At 43.7% G+C, this 17,007-nt stretch overlaps 1 protein-coding gene across 3 annotated transcripts in view; it reads left to right on the top strand.

Moving 5' to 3' along the window:
* Positions 1-17,007, top strand: part of CFAP58 (cilia and flagella associated protein 58) — a 450,541-nt gene that overhangs the window by 10,894 nt on the left and 422,640 nt on the right. For all 3 annotated transcript variants that reach the window (XR_012160075.2, XM_073354430.2, XM_073354432.2), the window contains exons 3-9: positions 1,492-1,640; positions 3,121-3,277; positions 5,946-6,140; positions 7,904-8,041; positions 10,139-10,298; positions 11,880-11,962; positions 14,170-14,361. Coding sequence is in view for 2 of the 3 variants with exons in the window: in XM_073354430.2 (XP_073210531.1) it covers positions 1,492-1,640; positions 3,121-3,277; positions 5,946-6,140; positions 7,904-8,041; positions 10,139-10,298; positions 11,880-11,962; positions 14,170-14,361 (1,074 nt within the window). In the remaining variant the exon portion in view is untranslated. The remainder of the gene's footprint in view (positions 1-1,491; positions 1,641-3,120; positions 3,278-5,945; positions 6,141-7,903; positions 8,042-10,138; positions 10,299-11,879; positions 11,963-14,169; positions 14,362-17,007) is intronic.

Here is a 17,007-nt window from a genome sequence, read left to right as displayed (position 1 = left end):
AGCTTATTCTTACCAGCTTAGGTTAAAAACTTCCCCAAGGTACACACTAGGCCTTGTCCTTGAACAGTATGTTGCCACCACCAAGCGTTTTAAATAAAGAACAGGGAAAGAGACCAGTTGGAGACGTCTTCCCTCAAAATATCCCCCCAAGCCCTACACCCCCTTTCCTGGGGAAGGCTTGATAATAATCCTCACCACTTGGTGCAGGAGAACACAGACCCAATCCTTTGGATCTTAAGAACAATGAAAAATCAATCAGGTTCTTAAAAGAAGAATTTTAATTAAAGAAAAGGTAAAAGAATCACCTCTGTAAAATCAGGATGGTAAATACCTTACAGGGTAATCAGATTCAAAACATAGAGAATCCCTCTAGGCAAAACCTTAAATTACAAAAAGACACAAAAACAGGAATATACATTCCCTCCAGCACAGCTTATTTTACCAGCCATTAAACAAAAGAAAATCTAATGCGTTTTCTAGCTAGATTACCTACTAACTTTGCAGGAGTTGTAAGGCTGCATTCCTGATCTGTTCCCGGCAAAAGCATCACACAGACAGACAGAACCCTTTGTTCCACCCCCCTCCAGATTTGAAAGTATCTTGTCCCCTCATTTTGGGTCAGGTGCCAGCGAGGTTACCTTAGTTTCTTAACCCTTTCCTGGTGAAAGGGTTTTGCCTCTGGCCAGGAGGGATTTTACAGCACTGTCTACGGAAAGGTGGTTACCCTTCCCTTTATAGTTATGACAATCCACCTAAATGTAAGCACAAAGTAGTTCCACCACAGCTCTAAATACGGCTTAAACTAAGACATATGAAGTCAATAGGATTACGTATGGGCTTAAAGTTAGGCATACGCTCAAGTGCTTTGCTGAAGCAGGGCCTCACTAACTCTCTACATGGGAAACAGCTAAAGTGACTTTGTGAAAATAGTCTCTGTGACAGGGATTGGATGGCCTTGAGGGACGATGGAGGGGGAATACAGGTGCAGTTGCCCTGAACTGCGACAGTATTGTCAACAAATGCACAAAGTAAACTGGAAAAAAAGTCTTTTTTCCCCTCCTCTAATCTCAGTTATAATGATTTTAGGTATTACTTGTAACTAGAGTAGATGAAACATTTTAAGACAGAAATATGATTTTTTTAATGTCCCTTAAGACATGAAGTCTCAGAGAGTTGAGTGAGTTTTTGGCCATAAAACTCCCATTGGCTTCAGTGGGAGTCACGCAACCAAATCCTACAACAAGAGTTGCAAATGTTAAGCCCAGTGTGTCTATTAGAGAAAATGGACCAGATCCTCAATTGATTTTAAATAGATAGTGCTTGACTGACCTAGTATAATATGCACTGGCCACAGTGAATAGTCCATGGAAGGAGAAAACTGATATATATCTAAATATGAAAAAACACCAAAACCTGTATTATTAATTAACCAAGACAAAACATTCTGAATCCAATTTAATTTGTTAAACTGTTTTCCCATGATGTTCCCAGGAGATTGAAAAAGCCTGGAAAATGGTAGATGCAGCCTATGACAAGGAGCAGAAAGCAAAGGAAACCATTCTCTCATTGAAAGAGGAAATTATGAACCTGACTAAATTAGTGGAGCAAGGATCTGGATTATCACTGGGTCAAGAGCACAAGTAAGTTATCTCCATGAAGGAGAGAGCGAGCCTGATCCAATGCCCATTGAACTCAGTGGGGCTGGTTCTCCATTGCCATGCACTTTGTATAGTCACTTACACCAATGCAAGGTGAGTGTAAATCAAAATAGTAGTGTTTTACTTCCACTTTGCACTCACTTTTCACTGGTGCAAATGACCATGCAAAGCACAGGACAACAGAAAATCAGGCCCATTGAGTTCAGTGGGTGTTGGATCAGGCCCAGAGAGATCAGATGAAAATGTCCTAGGATCTGCCAGCCTGTCTTGTCTGATCTCTGACTGATTTTGAGAGCTGATCCTGCAAATGTTTGCACTCATGATGGCAGCGTGGTCCACTGGGGTGGCCAAACTTACTGACCCTCCGAGCCGCATATGACAATCTTTAAAATTTGAGAGCTGGGATGCTCCTACCGAAGCTTGGGGCTTCAGCACGGCAGGGTATACCTGCCGGGGCTTGGGGCTTCTACCTTGCGGCAGGTGCCTTCTAGGGCTCGGGGCTTCAGCCCTGAGCTCCCACTCCCTGCTAGGCGGAAGCCCCTAGCCCTACCACCCTGCCGCAGGACTGAAGTTCCAAGCTCCCCCCACAGTCTGGTAGATGGAGAATGGGGGCCGGTGGGGGCTCCATGAGCCGAACTTTAACTGTAAAAGAGCCTCATGTGGCTTGCGAGCCATGGTTTGGCCACCCCTGGACTAGAGACTGGAAGTTGGGAGACCTGGATTCTATTCCCGGCTCTGCCACAGGCCTGCTGGATGATCTTGGGGAAGTTGCTTTTGTCGCTCTCTGTGTTCTCCCATCCATTATCTGTCTTGTATATTTATGCGGTAAACTTTTCAAGGCAGGGATTGTCTCTTACTTTGCATTTATGCAGTGCCTAGCACAGTGACGCTCTGATTTCAGTTGCGGCGTCTAGGTGCTGCCATAATACGAAGAGAGACCAGGAATAGTTTGATTGCTAGCTCATCAGATCAGGGAGTGTTATTTATTTATGACTTGTGCAGCAGCAAGACCTCATCAGTACAGCCGCCCCAGCCAGATGGATTGCAAAGAGAATGGACACAGCAGTGCAGGGACCCTGGAAAATAGTGCAAAAAGGAGGTGGCTGAAAGACTTTCCAAGGGGCACAGGGTGGAGTAGCTGGAATGTTTATCTGTTGTTACAACTCTTGTTTTGGGGAATTGCTGGGATTTTTAGACCCAAGAGGGCAGTGAAAATAAAGACAGCATGATTTATGGAGTGGTAGGTTAAATTTTGTGTTCATCTGCCTTGATCACGACTCTTTAATGAATATAGTAGGTAGCTCATGTATTTGATGGACAGCTGCAGTGGACTAATTCAAAAGGAGTTCAAAATGAAATGTGACTTTTAAACTCCCAATCATGACAAAACAGCTTGTTCTGGTATCCGAGAGAACCCAAAGGGGACTGCGACATTGCTTGACTATTATTTCCTTTCTTCCAGTATCCGGGATTTGCTGAGGTTTAAAGAAGAAGTAACAAAGGAGCGAGACCAGCTCTTGTCAGAGGTTGTGAAATTACGTGAAAGTCTAATCCAAACTACAGAGCAACAGCAGGAAACAGAGAGGGCAAAAAATGAGGCGGAAGAAAGCATTGCTCAGGTCTGTGCAGCTCACCAGGTTGCAAAAGTCGTCTTTGTCCTGAACCATTCCCCACCTTTGCAATTGATCTCCATTAACTACTATGCTGCTACCTGCCATTTCACATCCCAAACCTTTTCAGGAGGCTCGCCGAGGATTTCCTCATCAGTGCTTTTTATCCTTTGCCTTATTTCTCCGCTATTTTCTTTGCAAAGCAGTTTGTCAACTATTGACTCCTTCCAGAGCTGCCAAATCTCCTGCATTTGAAGGAGATATCTGAGTCATATTTCAGAGTAGCAGCCGTGTTAGTCTATATTCGCAAAAAGAAAAGGAGTACTTGTGGCACCTTAGAGACTAACAAATTTATTTGAGCATAAGCTTATCCGATGAAGTGAGCTGTAGCTCATGAAAGCTTATGCTCAAATAAATTTGTTAGTCTCTAAGGTGCCACAAGTACTCCTTTTCTATCTGAGTTGTAGTTTCCTCTTGCTTTGAGGCTGTCCCCTCCTGCATTTGAAGCTTCCGTGTCTGCAGGAGGTTTCCTATCTGTGAAGGTTATCATACTGTGAATATGTTCCTCTTACTACAGAAGCCTGCTGGAGGTGTAGAAGGCTGGGAATGTGTAAGAGGACATGTAAATGGGGAGAGAGCAGGAGGTCAGGGGATGGTGGGAGGCTCCCAGATGCAGAAAGGAGAGATTCAATAGGGGAAGGAGAGGTGAAAGAAAATAATATGAGTGTGATTTGGAGGGGAGAAAGAGACAGCAGAAGGAAGAGGAGGCAAGAAGGAGAGACCTGAAATAAAGAGTGGAAAAACAAAGAGAGGTGGAGATAACCTTCTAGCTAGCACCAGGGCTTCTTGTCAGGCACAAACAGTAAAGCAGGTCTGGGGTCATGCCCTGCACTGCCATGTGGGACACCTGGGTTCCATATCAAGTCCTGGTTTCTCGCTTCCTGAGCAGAGAGTAGATGATATAAAGCAGGGGAAAACTGGGTATCTGTGCTGCTCTGACAAGGATGTGGGGAGACAGCCCTGCTACAGAGAGGGGAAATGAATGAGAGCGAGAGACAGCCATCGCACTTGTACTGCTGCTGAAATCTTTCCACACTGCATTTAGTTTTCAGACATTTACTGGGGAAGACCTTCCCCAGCCCTTAGACTTACAGCTATATTTTACTCTTCAAGGAATCAGTTCCCATTGTTTCTCTGCTCTCACCATAGTCACAGTCCACTCTGTGCAACCTGCCCTTGGGCCCTTCAGTGGGATCGTCCAAAGGAAGTGGGTCCCAGAAGCACTTCACTTCTGGCAACCTTTTATCTAGACTCTAGCAAATCCAAATCATGTGTTCCTGGGCCACACGTTGCCTCTGAGGCACAGAGCCATGAAATCTGAAATTAGAGTAGCTGTGGCTCAACAAGTAGTCCATCCGAGCTGCTAGGTCACATGATGAGATCTTCATGGGATGGCAGTGGTCGTTGGGAAGAGGAGCTGTTGTCTACTGTTGCCGACCTTAAGCAGGGAGAGAGCCCAGGTCTGTTGGAGGCTATTGGGAGGGAGTGGGCTGTGAGCTTATCAAAGGGAGGGAAACACTGGAGGACTAGGGAAGGGCCCCAGAGAGGGAGGGGAGAATCAGTGGGGCTAGAAGGAAGGAGCCTTAAAAAAGCTGGGATGCTTCACAGAACCAGAGGGTTAAACCGTTTGCTCATTGACGGTCATCACTGACAGGGTGTGTGCCATGGAGTGCGCTTTGGCCCTCCCAGAAACTGCGCCACAACCCCAAGACAGAGGGCTCCATCCTTAGCTCATGCTTGGCGCAGCTGAAGGGACAGGCAGTCATGGCCTTAGCTCAGGTGGAGCTGCACAGGACTGCTCTATTCTGTGCTGGTTAGAATGGTCCCTGGTGGACCGGCCCATCCTGACTCTTCCCTGTCCCCTGCTGGCTCTGAGGGGTGCTGGGCCAGGGAGGCAGAAGCTTGTTGACATCATTATCGTCTGTTAAGTGAGGGGCTTTTCCCTTTAAAAGATTCTATAGAGAGGCTGGGAGTAAGAGCAGATGTTGCAATGAACATTGCCCTGGTGGTCTGGCTTCCCCCTCCTTCTTTACTGTTTACTTGTGTGTAATAAATGTTTATAAAAATGGCTTGTTTGGTGAGGTACAATAAGCAAAACCATGGCCCCGGCAACACAGCTTGGAGCCCAAGTTAGTTTCAATGTTGTGACTGTAAACCAAGGATCAGATGGGGTAACTTACAAATGAAAACATCCTAAAAGCCCCAATGGATCCCTAGTGGAGTGTTCTTGCTGTTAGTCCTCAGGGTCAAAATCATGGTGTTTGGGTGACAGGTGACTCTCAGCTGTGGTAGGTATCCTCAGCTCTGTTGAATCCATCAGAGCCTTCTGGCTGGCTGCTTTTAGGGTATGGTGATTGATGGCTAAGAAATCCTTGTAATTAATAATTTGAGCTCATCATCTGGGGGGTTCCAGAAAGATAGCTCTCCTAAGAGGGAGCCTGTTTACCTCTTAGCAGTTCTTCCGTATTCCATTCAGTGGAAGGCAGTATTAAACAAAAGCTGCTGGGTCTCAAAGCTAAGCACAATAAGAATAAAGGGAAACTGTACCTGATTTGTTTGAATAAAAGACAGGCAAGGCCCTAACTTCTTTTTTTCCTTTGTCACTGTGTGATGGCAGTTCCAGCAGGAAATCCAGATGCGTCAGAATGAGGCATCCCGGGAGTCTCGAAAGAAGGACAAACTGGAGAAGGAGTTTAAACACATTCAAGTGGAAATGGACAACAAGCAGAGTGAAATAAAGGCACTGCAGCAGCATGTGCTGAAGAACAAAGAGGAGCTCCTAAAACTGGAACAGCAGCTCAAGGAACAGAAGGTACAGTACGTGATTCTGTTATCTGCAACACAAAAATTGGAATAGTATCAGGGTCCGATATCAGACACAGAAGAAATTAGTTTGCTCTTTTAGCATTTTCATAATAGAATGAGGGATGGGGAAGACCAATTAGATTGTCAAGATGATCTCTTTGTCACTGGAGGGGCTATATCATGCTAAACAGAAGCCCCCAGTGAAATCAACAAGGAGTACTGCCTAAAGTTTTGTGGCAAGAAATGGCCTCAGGATCGTTATGTACGGTAAAAGGAGACTTTCTATACTCTGGCCAGAATGCAGATATGTTCTGCTTCAGTTATGCTAATATGTTAGACTGGTATTTACATTGGAACCTAAAGGATTTAGGTGCCCAAATACCAATGAAATTCACTGGGATTCAAGTGCCTAACTCCCTTAGGCTGTGTTGAAAATACCAGTGTTGATGTTTAAATCCTAATTAAAATAGTAATGCATGACAGTCCAATATTATCCTTTTCTTATGGACAAGTTATTTTTTTCACTCTTAAAGGCCTTTGGTTTTCCACCTGGTTGATGATGATTTTTAGGGGTCTTCTTGCAAAGACCACAGTGATTGGGACCAAATACCCCAAAGCTGGTGTGATTTAGTGGTCAGCGCAGCAGACTGGACTCAGATTATATTCCTAGTTTTGCAAAAGACTTGCTGTGGTGTGTTGGGAAACCTCTGTGCTTTGGTTTCTCCATCTGAAAACTGGGAAAAATTACACTTACCTCCCTCTCAAAATTACTGTGAAGTTTAGCTAATGAATGTTTGCATAAACACTATAAAAGTCTCTAGAGAAGCATGAAGCATTGTCTTAAATCTTTTTATTTTTTTAACCAAGTACTGTTTTCAAACCAGTCTTCTGGCGAAGTCCTAAAGCAGTGTTTTGCGACTAGTTTGTATCGTCAGGGAACCACAGCAGCTTCAATGAAGAATCCCCTTCATAGTCATTACAGCTGAGTCCTTGGCTCTTCTGTGCTGCAGAAGTCACTACACTCACCTCCCATCTCTCTCTCTCTCCCAGCATGCAATGGGGGTGAGGAATCCCCCACACACCCTTTTTTTTTAAACAGCATATTGATCTGCCACACATGGAAGCTTGAACTGAAAAATATGATAATAGTTCTTTCCTCACTTATAAAGTAGTGTCTGCCAGAGGAAGTCCCATCATGCAGAAGAAAAGTCTGGCAGCTCCAATATCGAAATATATGTTCTCCGTATGAACCATGAAACTGCTGTTCTGGGCTTTTGGCTGAACATAGCTGTCAAAATAGCTGTGCCATGATGTCAGCAAACTGCACACTCCATAAAGTGTTATAGGCATATTAATGTAGGATTTGCTTGCAAACATAGAGCTCCCCTGCCCCTCAGATGATTAAAATTATTTGAATCTCATATTCATTTGCAATGATTGTAGTGAGTTGCTAGGTAAGTGATGCCTGCCAAATGGCAAAGAGGCATTAAAATATTTATCTACCACCTGTGAGGGAGACTTGCAAAGCTCCCAGAGAAAATTATGCTGGCTATGTTATTCATTAGAATTATTTTTCTCAGCCGTTGAACATTTATCATATTTCTGAGCACATTAATAATTTCATCAGGGATAAAGAACAATTTCTATCAAGAGAAAAATCTTCAGTAGCTCTGATCCCCCAGGGAGACTCAAGGTGCTGCCAGTCTGTCTATGTAGATACATTAGAATTAGATTTAAAAGAATTATCTGGATTGTTTTATAATCTAACAGATCCTGAATGAAAGAGCTGCCAAAGAACTTGAGCAATTTCAAGCGAGAAACTCTAAACTCCAGCAAGAGAACGAGCAGCACAGCATGGCCTTTGAACAAATAACACAGGAGAACCAGCAGAAAACAGTGGAGCTGAAAGTAAGTAGCAGCTCATATTTGCATGGCATCAGATATATCCCTCTGCTGTTGGGAATTTGGTGTTGGTGATTCAGTAGATGGCATTCTTCCCTCTGAGTCAGTAACTATACCAGCATCCCAGTCTATTACCAGTACAAACTGTGCTGTTTCAGATGAGATATAAGACTGAGGTCCTGAGTACTTGTGATCATTAAAGACCTCATGATATTTTTCACAAAGGCAAAGTCTTTTTTTCGATTGTAAGCCCTCTGTGGGAGAGGCTGTGCCTTCCTTTATGTTTGTATAGTGATTAGCATATTGTGAGTGTTGCTGGAAGCCAATAATATATAGGAATAATAACTGCCCCAGCCAACTTCCAATGTAGGTACAACCTGCCTACTTAAATTTCCTCTTTGGTATCAATTGGGGAAGTTAAATACAATTCAGTAGGTGGTTGTTTGCTTGCTGACCTAAACTGTTAACTTGTGTTGCTGTGCACTGTTAAACAGCTGTTTTGCTCCACGTCAGAGGTAGCTGCATTTCATCAGTGGGTAAAGTGACTGCTACATACAGTTTTTAAAGCATTTCAAGAGCTTTTGGGAATAAAAGGCACTGTAGATATTATTACTATATGTCTGCTGAATCTGATCTCCCCCAGCCAAGAGCATGGCTGCAGTTACAACACTGGCTATATGGGAAAACAGGACAGAAAAGCAATAGGTTATCAAACTTTTGTAAAGTACAACTGATTCAGCTAATTAAAAGAAGTCAGTTGCTGATAGAAAGCTTTCTTGCAGTGGGCACTGTTGGTTAAAACAATGAAAACAAATGACAACAGACGTGTTAGAAGATCTGTCCAAAGCTAATGTAACATAAAGAGCCTGTTCGGGAACCCCAGTGAGATTTCACTGTAGGAGTTTGTTTTTCTGTTGCATTGCTGTGCACACTGGAAGGGCACTTTTATTACCTATTGAAAAACCTGATTACTCTGCCTGGTTAGCTAGCATAATTGTTATTCCCAGCAGTATCATCTTTGCATAACATTTAACAAACAACATGTTCAAATGGGAACTGAGTACAAGATTCAAGGTGGGTGCAAAGGCAGATATTAGCTGTGTAAGGGCCTGATCCTCACTTCAGTGGAAGTTGGAGCTCAAAACTTCATCAAATTATGAGCACAGATTTCTGAAAATTCATTGTTAAGGTGCTGTCCAGTTATTATTTATTTGTATTGCTTGTGGGTGCCCTAGTCATGGGCCATGACCCCATTATGCTAGGTGCTGTAGGTGGGGGCCTGATCCTGTAGTGTGCAAACACCTCTGGCATAGTACTAAGCACCCCAGCACCGAGTGATGTAAATGTTTGCAAATTTCTTGAAGTCCAGTCTTTGTCAGTAGGACTTGGGTGCACTCAGTTCCTCACAGGAGATATCTGCATCTCACAGGATTAGGTCCCTAGTAGTGACTGATTCTGCGAATGGGGCAGTGTGCACTGTGATTTGGGAAGGCTTAAAATGTGATGGCATTGATGCAACTACAGGGCAATTTTATATTTGTTTCATAGTAGGTGTGGGGATTATTTCTGATGTATTGATTGGTTGCAGTCACTACTGTGCAATGATCACTATTGGCAACATTTTAGTGCAGTGTCTTGGATCAATAGTTTCACTTCCTGATTCCATAATGTGATGTGGACTCAAAGATTTGGTTTTTAAAGCTGTAGATTCATGCTTTTAGGGATGTAGAATCAGATCAGACCATCAGTCACCAGTAGCTGATGTGTCAATGAAAGGCAAGGCTACTCAGACCTAATCCGTTGAGCCAGTTGTGAGGTGCTGTGCATGGACTGCAGCTGGGAATTCTTTATTGATCTCTCTTATGCCCTGAAGCATGAGATTTGATTACCTTTCTCATTGCCTCAGCTGACTTTGTTTAAATTATTTTAATAGTGGTGCAATTCTCCAGACTTTCTCTAAATCCAGCCGCAGCATTTATCTTAGTGGCCTCCTGTGCCACTGAGTACTGTACATAAACTATATTCTAAGCAAAGAAGTATTTCCTTTTGTTGATTCTAAATGGATTGTCCTTCTCAACCGCTCTCCCTTCTGTTTCTACACAGGTGAGAGAGGATGAGCTGACTCAGATGCGTCATGAAATTTCAAAACTCTCCAAGATGAGAGAAGTTATCCAGAGAAAACTGCGTGTTGCAGAGGAACAAAAAGTTGAAGCAGAATACCAGAGGGATACCCTTAAAAACCAAATGTCTGGACTAGAGAGAGGTAGGAATCAAAGCACTGTTGTGTTGCCACTGTTGTGTTGGGCTGGCCCTGTTGTGTTGTTTGTTATAATGTTCATTCAGTGTATGTTCCAAGTCAAGATCATGCCTCTTTGGTGCCCAGTATGGGACCATATGAATGGGAGCGGCACGGCACTATGGCTATAATGCCCTTACGTATGTCTCCTGGGTCTTTGGAATTTTCACACACTGCGGCATGTGCTGGGTGAAAACATAATGGGCCAGATCTGCAGCCCCTTTGTGTGGCAGGTGTAACCCTTCCCACCCCAAGAAATACCCTCACTGTGTGTGTCTGTGTGCAAGCCTGTATTGTCGGTGCACCAGCCCCTGATGCAGAGGGCGTTGTGCTGCTGGCTGCGGGAAGATTGGAAGAAGACACAAGCAGGGCATTTTTTTGCCCCTGCAGTTTTGTGCGCCTACAATGATACCAGTATGGAGATGACTCCAGTGCAACAGACTGAATTATAGTGAAGTGCTGAAATATAAAGGCCCATTCTGCTATATACCTAGTGTGGACATGTTGCCTCAGTAGAAGCTTCCCTGTGCTCTGCCTAGACTGTAGGTTGTATACTGAACTGACTGCACATATGGGACATGAAGTATTTTATATGACTGTATGTATGGGACGTGCTGTCTTTCATATTCATATCTCCACAACTGTGAAAGGTAAGGGTCTCACAGCCATTCTGCTGTTGCCTCATCGGATCAGGCCTCATGCTGGGATGGAGGGGAAGACACAGGAAATGCAGCTCTGTCTTTGAATGGGTGAGAAAGGCAACAGATAACAATGCACCTCCTGGCAACTTTGATTGTTCTCATGCATTCCAGTGCATTGTATTGCCTGCATCTCAGCCTTTCCGATATCAGCATGTCAATTTCTGGTTCAGACACATATGTCCTCTTACTTATTTTGTTAGTGATTTATTCGTCTTTGTATTTGGATGAAGGGCCAAATCTAGATTGCCTTAAGTGGGAGCAGCTTCAGTGAAGCCAATGGAGTTATGCCCTTATGCCAGGACTGGATTTGACCCAGAGGGATTGCATCCGATGAAGTGAGCTGTAGCTCATGAAAGCTTATGCTCAAATAAATTTGTTAGTCTCTAAGGTGCCACAATTACTCCTTTTCTTTTTGTGGATACAGACTAACACGGCTGTTACTAAACCTAAAACAACTCTGTAAATCTAAATCCAATATTTTCTAAAGGAACTAGTGATTTCAGGAGACTCACCGTTTGGATGCCAAGCTTGAGATGTCTTTAAATGACCTGATTTTCAGAGTGCATAGCATTTTCTGAAAATCCAGCTCCTTTACAGTGTCTCAAATTAAAATCAGAGGCACCCAAAATCACTCGTCCCTTTTGAAAATCTTGGCCTAATGCTCCACTAGTGCCTAAATATGGATTCACATCCCTAAATTTAGGCACCTGAATTTGCAAATGGAGGTCATAAATTATATCTCCATTTATATAATATTAATAAAGCTTTTTAAAAAGTCCACAGACCTTTGTTTTTGCCAGCTATGCAGTTTGAACCCAGAGTTTAATAATCTTTTCCTTGCTTTTAGAGTTGGAGATTGCTAAAAAGCAGGTAGAAATTGATAAGAAAGCCATAGATGAGCTGGTGAGAGAAAGGGACATATTAAACAAGGTGAGCTTGCTTTGCTAACACTGGTAAACAAATATCTTGCCTTGAATATGAGATGTCTGTAGTTTAAACCATGCTCCCCCCCCTTTCTATGAATTGAAACAACATTACTATCTGTGAACACAAAAGGGACTTCTTAGTATTAGCATATAAAACAGCAGGGGACTGTAAGTGTTATGTGCATTTGCCTTTATTGCAAACGTGTTATTTGATATTCTAAGCAGTTGATTACTCCTCTGCTTGTAGTATCTACAACATATCGAGTTTAATGTTAATCTAGTCAAATTAGGGCTGTGCTAATAAAAAACACACCATCTGTCTGCATCACAGCCTTGTCTGTTTTTAACCCTGATCTCTCCTGCCACCATTTTCTGAAACTGAGTTTGGTAGATTTGACTCTATAATGTGATTCTTTAGGTTTCTCACTTGGTTGAGAATTAAACATTGTTCTGCATCCTGAATGAGTCTATTACAGGGTCACCTTTTGAAGAGGGTGAAAAACTGATTCTTTAGTTTTGAAGGATTTTGAAGGATTTTTTAAAGTGAGGTTAGAAAAGTAACTTGATTAAACTGAGATCTTGGTGTCCTGTTTATTCTCCTTCTATGACTTGCAGGCCAACCTTGCTCAGTTTACAGGTTCAACCTGGTTACTAGAAAATGGGATTGGAAGGTGTTCCCCAGTGCCTTCATTATTCCCCCTTATGAACAACCCTCTCCATTCCTTCTGTAATGCAAACATCAGTAGCCCAGCTTCCAATTCAAAAATACTGCCTCATTCTAGAGCCCTCTAGCAGGACTAGGAGCTCCCGCAGGATCTGCTGCCATAATAGTGGGAGCGGGTGAAATGTAATTTGTTGAGGCCACAATTGTGTGGCAAAAAAACTCAAACTCCAGTAATTTGCAGGAAAACACTAAATCTCTGGTCAGTTTGTCATAAATAGAATTTCAGCAAGGTAAAGAAAGTTTTTCTTTAAAAAAAAATAAAATAAAGGTTTTAATACTTAAATTTAAGCAAGGAATAGAAAGAAATTTAGTGTCTATTACAACAGGAGTTAAAGTATTTTTTTACATGGCTTAAGCAAGATTTGTTTTATTCTTTTAGTGGTAAAAATTGTGTCCGAATTCCCTTTATGTATATAATATATTAACGGAGGTGGGTTTTTTTTTAATTTTTGTTTTGTTGTTTTTTAAGTAGCATGGGGAATCTGTCTCTCTTGCGGGATTTGTGGGATCTGAGGTTTGGGTGGGAGCGGGATAAACCCGTAAGAAACAATGCGGGAGTGGGCAGGAGTGGGTATTGCAAGGTGGGATGGGAGCAGAGATTAAAAAAAATAGCCCAACACAGGGCTCTGCCTCATTCTTTATGCAGTGATCCCCAAACTGTGGGTTTTTTCCCTGCCAGAGGGGCATGCGGAGGAACGTTCGGGGTGGGGTGCAGCGGGGCCTGGGCCAGCTGGGAACCAGCCCTGCTCTGCCCCCAGTTGTACTCCGGCCTTGCCCCCAGATACGGCTCTGGCTCCTGGTCCTCCTGGCTGTGGCTCTGTTCCTGGTCCTGGCCCTAGCTCCACTTCCGGCCCCAGCCCCAGCCCTGCCCCCAGCCATGGCCCCAACCTCAGTCCCTGGCTCCCAGCCACACCTCCGCTCCTGACCGTGGCCCCAGCTGCCAGCCCCGACTGCATCCTAGCTGTGGCTCCATTCCAGTTTCCTGGCTGTGGCACCAGCCCCACCCCCAGCCTCAGCCCCCACCACGAACTGGCTGCAGTTCTGCTCCCAGCCTTGGCCTCTGGCCTTGTCCCTGCTCCTGGCTTCGGCCCCACTCCTGGCCCTGGGTGTGACTCTGCTCCCAGCCGTGGCCCCAGCTGCAGCTCTTGCTCCGGCCTTGGGCCCTGGCCTGGACCATGGTCCCGTTCCTGGCCCAGGGTGGGGGATGAGGTTGGGGAATGGCATGGACAGATCACATTACGAGTAAGGGTGGGCGTGCCATAAAAAGTTGGGGGACCACTGCTTTAGTGACTGTCAGACTCATGGAGACAGTCTCATGATCATATTTGGAGACTGAGTGTCATTAATTTAGCGGATCTGATAAGGTGTAATGACTCGAGGGCATTCCTAACCCACTCAGACACAAGCTAGTGTTTAACATAGTGTGTACAGTGCAGCATTCTGAGTTACAGACATGGGTGGATATTGTTTTGGGATTCTTTTTGCAGAACTTGCTAAAGGCTGCCAGTGTCACTCAAAAGCAGCTGAACCTGGTGAAGCTCCATGAACAGTCCAAGAGGAACTTGGAAGAAGAAATTCAGAACTATAAGGATGAGGCTCAGAAGCAGAGGAAGATCATCTACCAGCTGGAAAAAGAGAGAGACCGTTATATCAATGAAGCTAGTGAACTCACCCAGAAGGTATGAGATGATTTGTGTACACACGATTCATCCATCTCTCTCTCTCCCCCTCAAAATTGGAAAGAGACTAGATTCAGTTCCTGACATTCTAGATTTAGCTGATAGGTAGGACTGAGCAATGGTCTGCAGAGAGTTTACAAAGATTTTAATAAAGCTTGTGGGTTTTAGGCAGATCGTTGCACTCAGGACTGTCTTGTACATTTGTTCACTGTTCTAGGCTAGCATCTTCTTTTTCTCCCCTATCTTCCATGTGGTTAAAAATAATTTTGGCCATGTCCATCCTCTGCCAGATTTTCCTGACTTTTTAACCAACTTCTCTTTGGCTCTGCTGCCTTGCTATTGCCCCACATGGTGATCTTTACAAACTGATCACAGATATATAGATTCCAAGGCTAGAAGGGACCACTGTGATCATTTAGTCCGATCTCCTATATAACAACAGACCAGAGAACTTCCCCAAAATACTTCCTAAAGCAGATATTTAGAAAAACATCCAATCTCAATTTAAAACTTGTCAGTGATAGAGAATCCACCATGATCCTTGGTAAATTGTTCCAATGGTTAATTACTTACAGGTTAATATCTCCAGGGGCCTAGGTTCAAATCAAAGTTGCTCCTTCATCAAGATCTTCCTTTTCCCTGCTTAAGTCACTTTTCTTTCTCTGTGTATGAGACACATTACTATGTTTCTGCTCTGTCTGGGAGGTCCAGTGACTGTGATAGTGATACGCAAGGCCAGGTATGCAAGATTGCAGTGATACGCCAGGCAAGGCCACTGGGATCTGAGGGTATGTCTACACAGTGAAAAACAAACAAACAAACCCTTGCAATGCAAGTCTTAGAGCCTGGGTCAACAGACTTGGGCTTGTGGAGGGTCTCAGAGCCTGGGCTCCAGCACGAGCCCAAATATCTACACTACTATCTGTAGCCCCATAGCACGTACCCTATGGGCCCAAATCGGCTGACATGGGCTCTGAGACTTGCTGCTGTAGGTCTTTTTTTGCTGTGTAGATGTACCCTGAGTGTGCTGCCATTGCTTTTCTCCCAACCACCCTGCTCCGGGAATGCGAAATAGTCTGAGATTCAAACCTAGGTCTCCTACATGTTACTTCTGAGCCACAGAGAGGTATTCTGTGTTCATTTATGTCTTATTCTCTCAGCCCTATTTAAGCTGCAAAGATGATCCTTCAAGCTGCTGAGTGCCCTCAAATTCCACTGAAGGCAGTAGGAGTTGAGGATGCTCAGCACTCTGCAAGAAGAGCTCAGCACTTCACAGGATGGGGATTTGTAAAATTCCCTATTACCTCTGAACATACTAATTCAATCCAGTCTGTGATACATGGGCTACTTGGAGAATCTGCGCAAAAGCTTTTTGTTGTGTCCATTGCCTCCTATTGTAGAATCATAGAATCATAGGACAGGAAGGGACCTCGAGAGGTCATCTAGTCCAGTCCTCTGCACGCATGGCAAGACTAAGTATTATCAGACCATCCCTGACAGGTGTTTGTCCAACCTGCTCTTAAAAATCTCCAGTGATGGAGATTCCACAACTTCCGTGGGCAATTTATTCCAGTGCTTAACCAACTTGACAGTTAGGAAGTTTCCAGCGTAAACCTCCCTTGTTGCAATTTAAGCCCATTGCTTCTTGTCCTATCCTCAGAGGTTAAGAAGAAGTTTTTTTCTCCCTCCTCCTCGTAATGACCTTTTATGTACTTGAAAACTGTTATCATGTCCCCTCTCAGTCTTCTCTTTTCCAGACTAAACAAATTCAATTTTTTTCAATCTTCTCTCATGGGTCATGTTTTCTAGACTTTTAATAATTTTTGTTGCTCTTCTCTGGACTTTCTTCAATTTCTTGAAATGTGGACCCAAAACTGGACACAATACCCCAGTTGAGGCCTAATCAGTATGGAGTAGAGCAGAAGAATTACTTCTTGTGTCTTGCTTACAACACTCCTGCTAATACATCCCAGAATGATGTTTGCTTTTTTTCAACAGTGTTACACTGTTGACTCATATTTAGCTTGTGGTCCACTATGACCCCCAGATCCCTTTTCCCAGTACTCCTTCCTAGACAGTCATTTCCCATTTTGTATGTGTGCAACTGATTGTTCCTTCCTAAGTGGAGTACTTTGCATTTGTCCTTATTGAATTCATCCTATTTACTTCGGACCACTTCCCCAGTTTGTCCAGATCAATTTTGAATTATAATTTATCATCCAAAGCAGTTGCAACCCCTCCCAGCTTGGTATTGTCCGCAAACTTTATAAATGTACTCTCTATGCCATTATCTAAATCATTGATGAAGATATTGAACAGTACTGGACCCAGAACTGATCCATGCAGGTCCTCACTCAGTATACCCTTCCAGCATGACTGAACCACTGATAACTACTCTCTGGGAATGATTTTTCCAACCAGTTCTGCATCCACCTTATAGTAGCTCCATCTAGGTTGCATTTCCCTAGTTTGTTTATGAGAAGGTCATGCGAGACAGTATCAAAAGCCTTATTAAAGTCAAGATATACCACGTCTATTGCTTCCCCCCATCCACAAGGCTTGTTACCCTGTCAAAGAAAGCTATCAGGTTGGTTTGACACCATTTGTTCTTGACAAATCCATGCTGACAGTTACTTATCACCTTAT

The sequence above is a fragment of the Lepidochelys kempii genome, chromosome 7 (assembly GCF_965140285.1).
Source record: "Lepidochelys kempii isolate rLepKem1 chromosome 7, rLepKem1.hap1, whole genome shotgun sequence".
Classification (NCBI taxonomy): Eukaryota; Metazoa; Chordata; order Testudines; family Cheloniidae; genus Lepidochelys; species Lepidochelys kempii.
The sequence above is the reverse complement of the archived record's forward strand: the minus strand, read 5'-3'. Positions and strand labels throughout refer to the sequence as shown.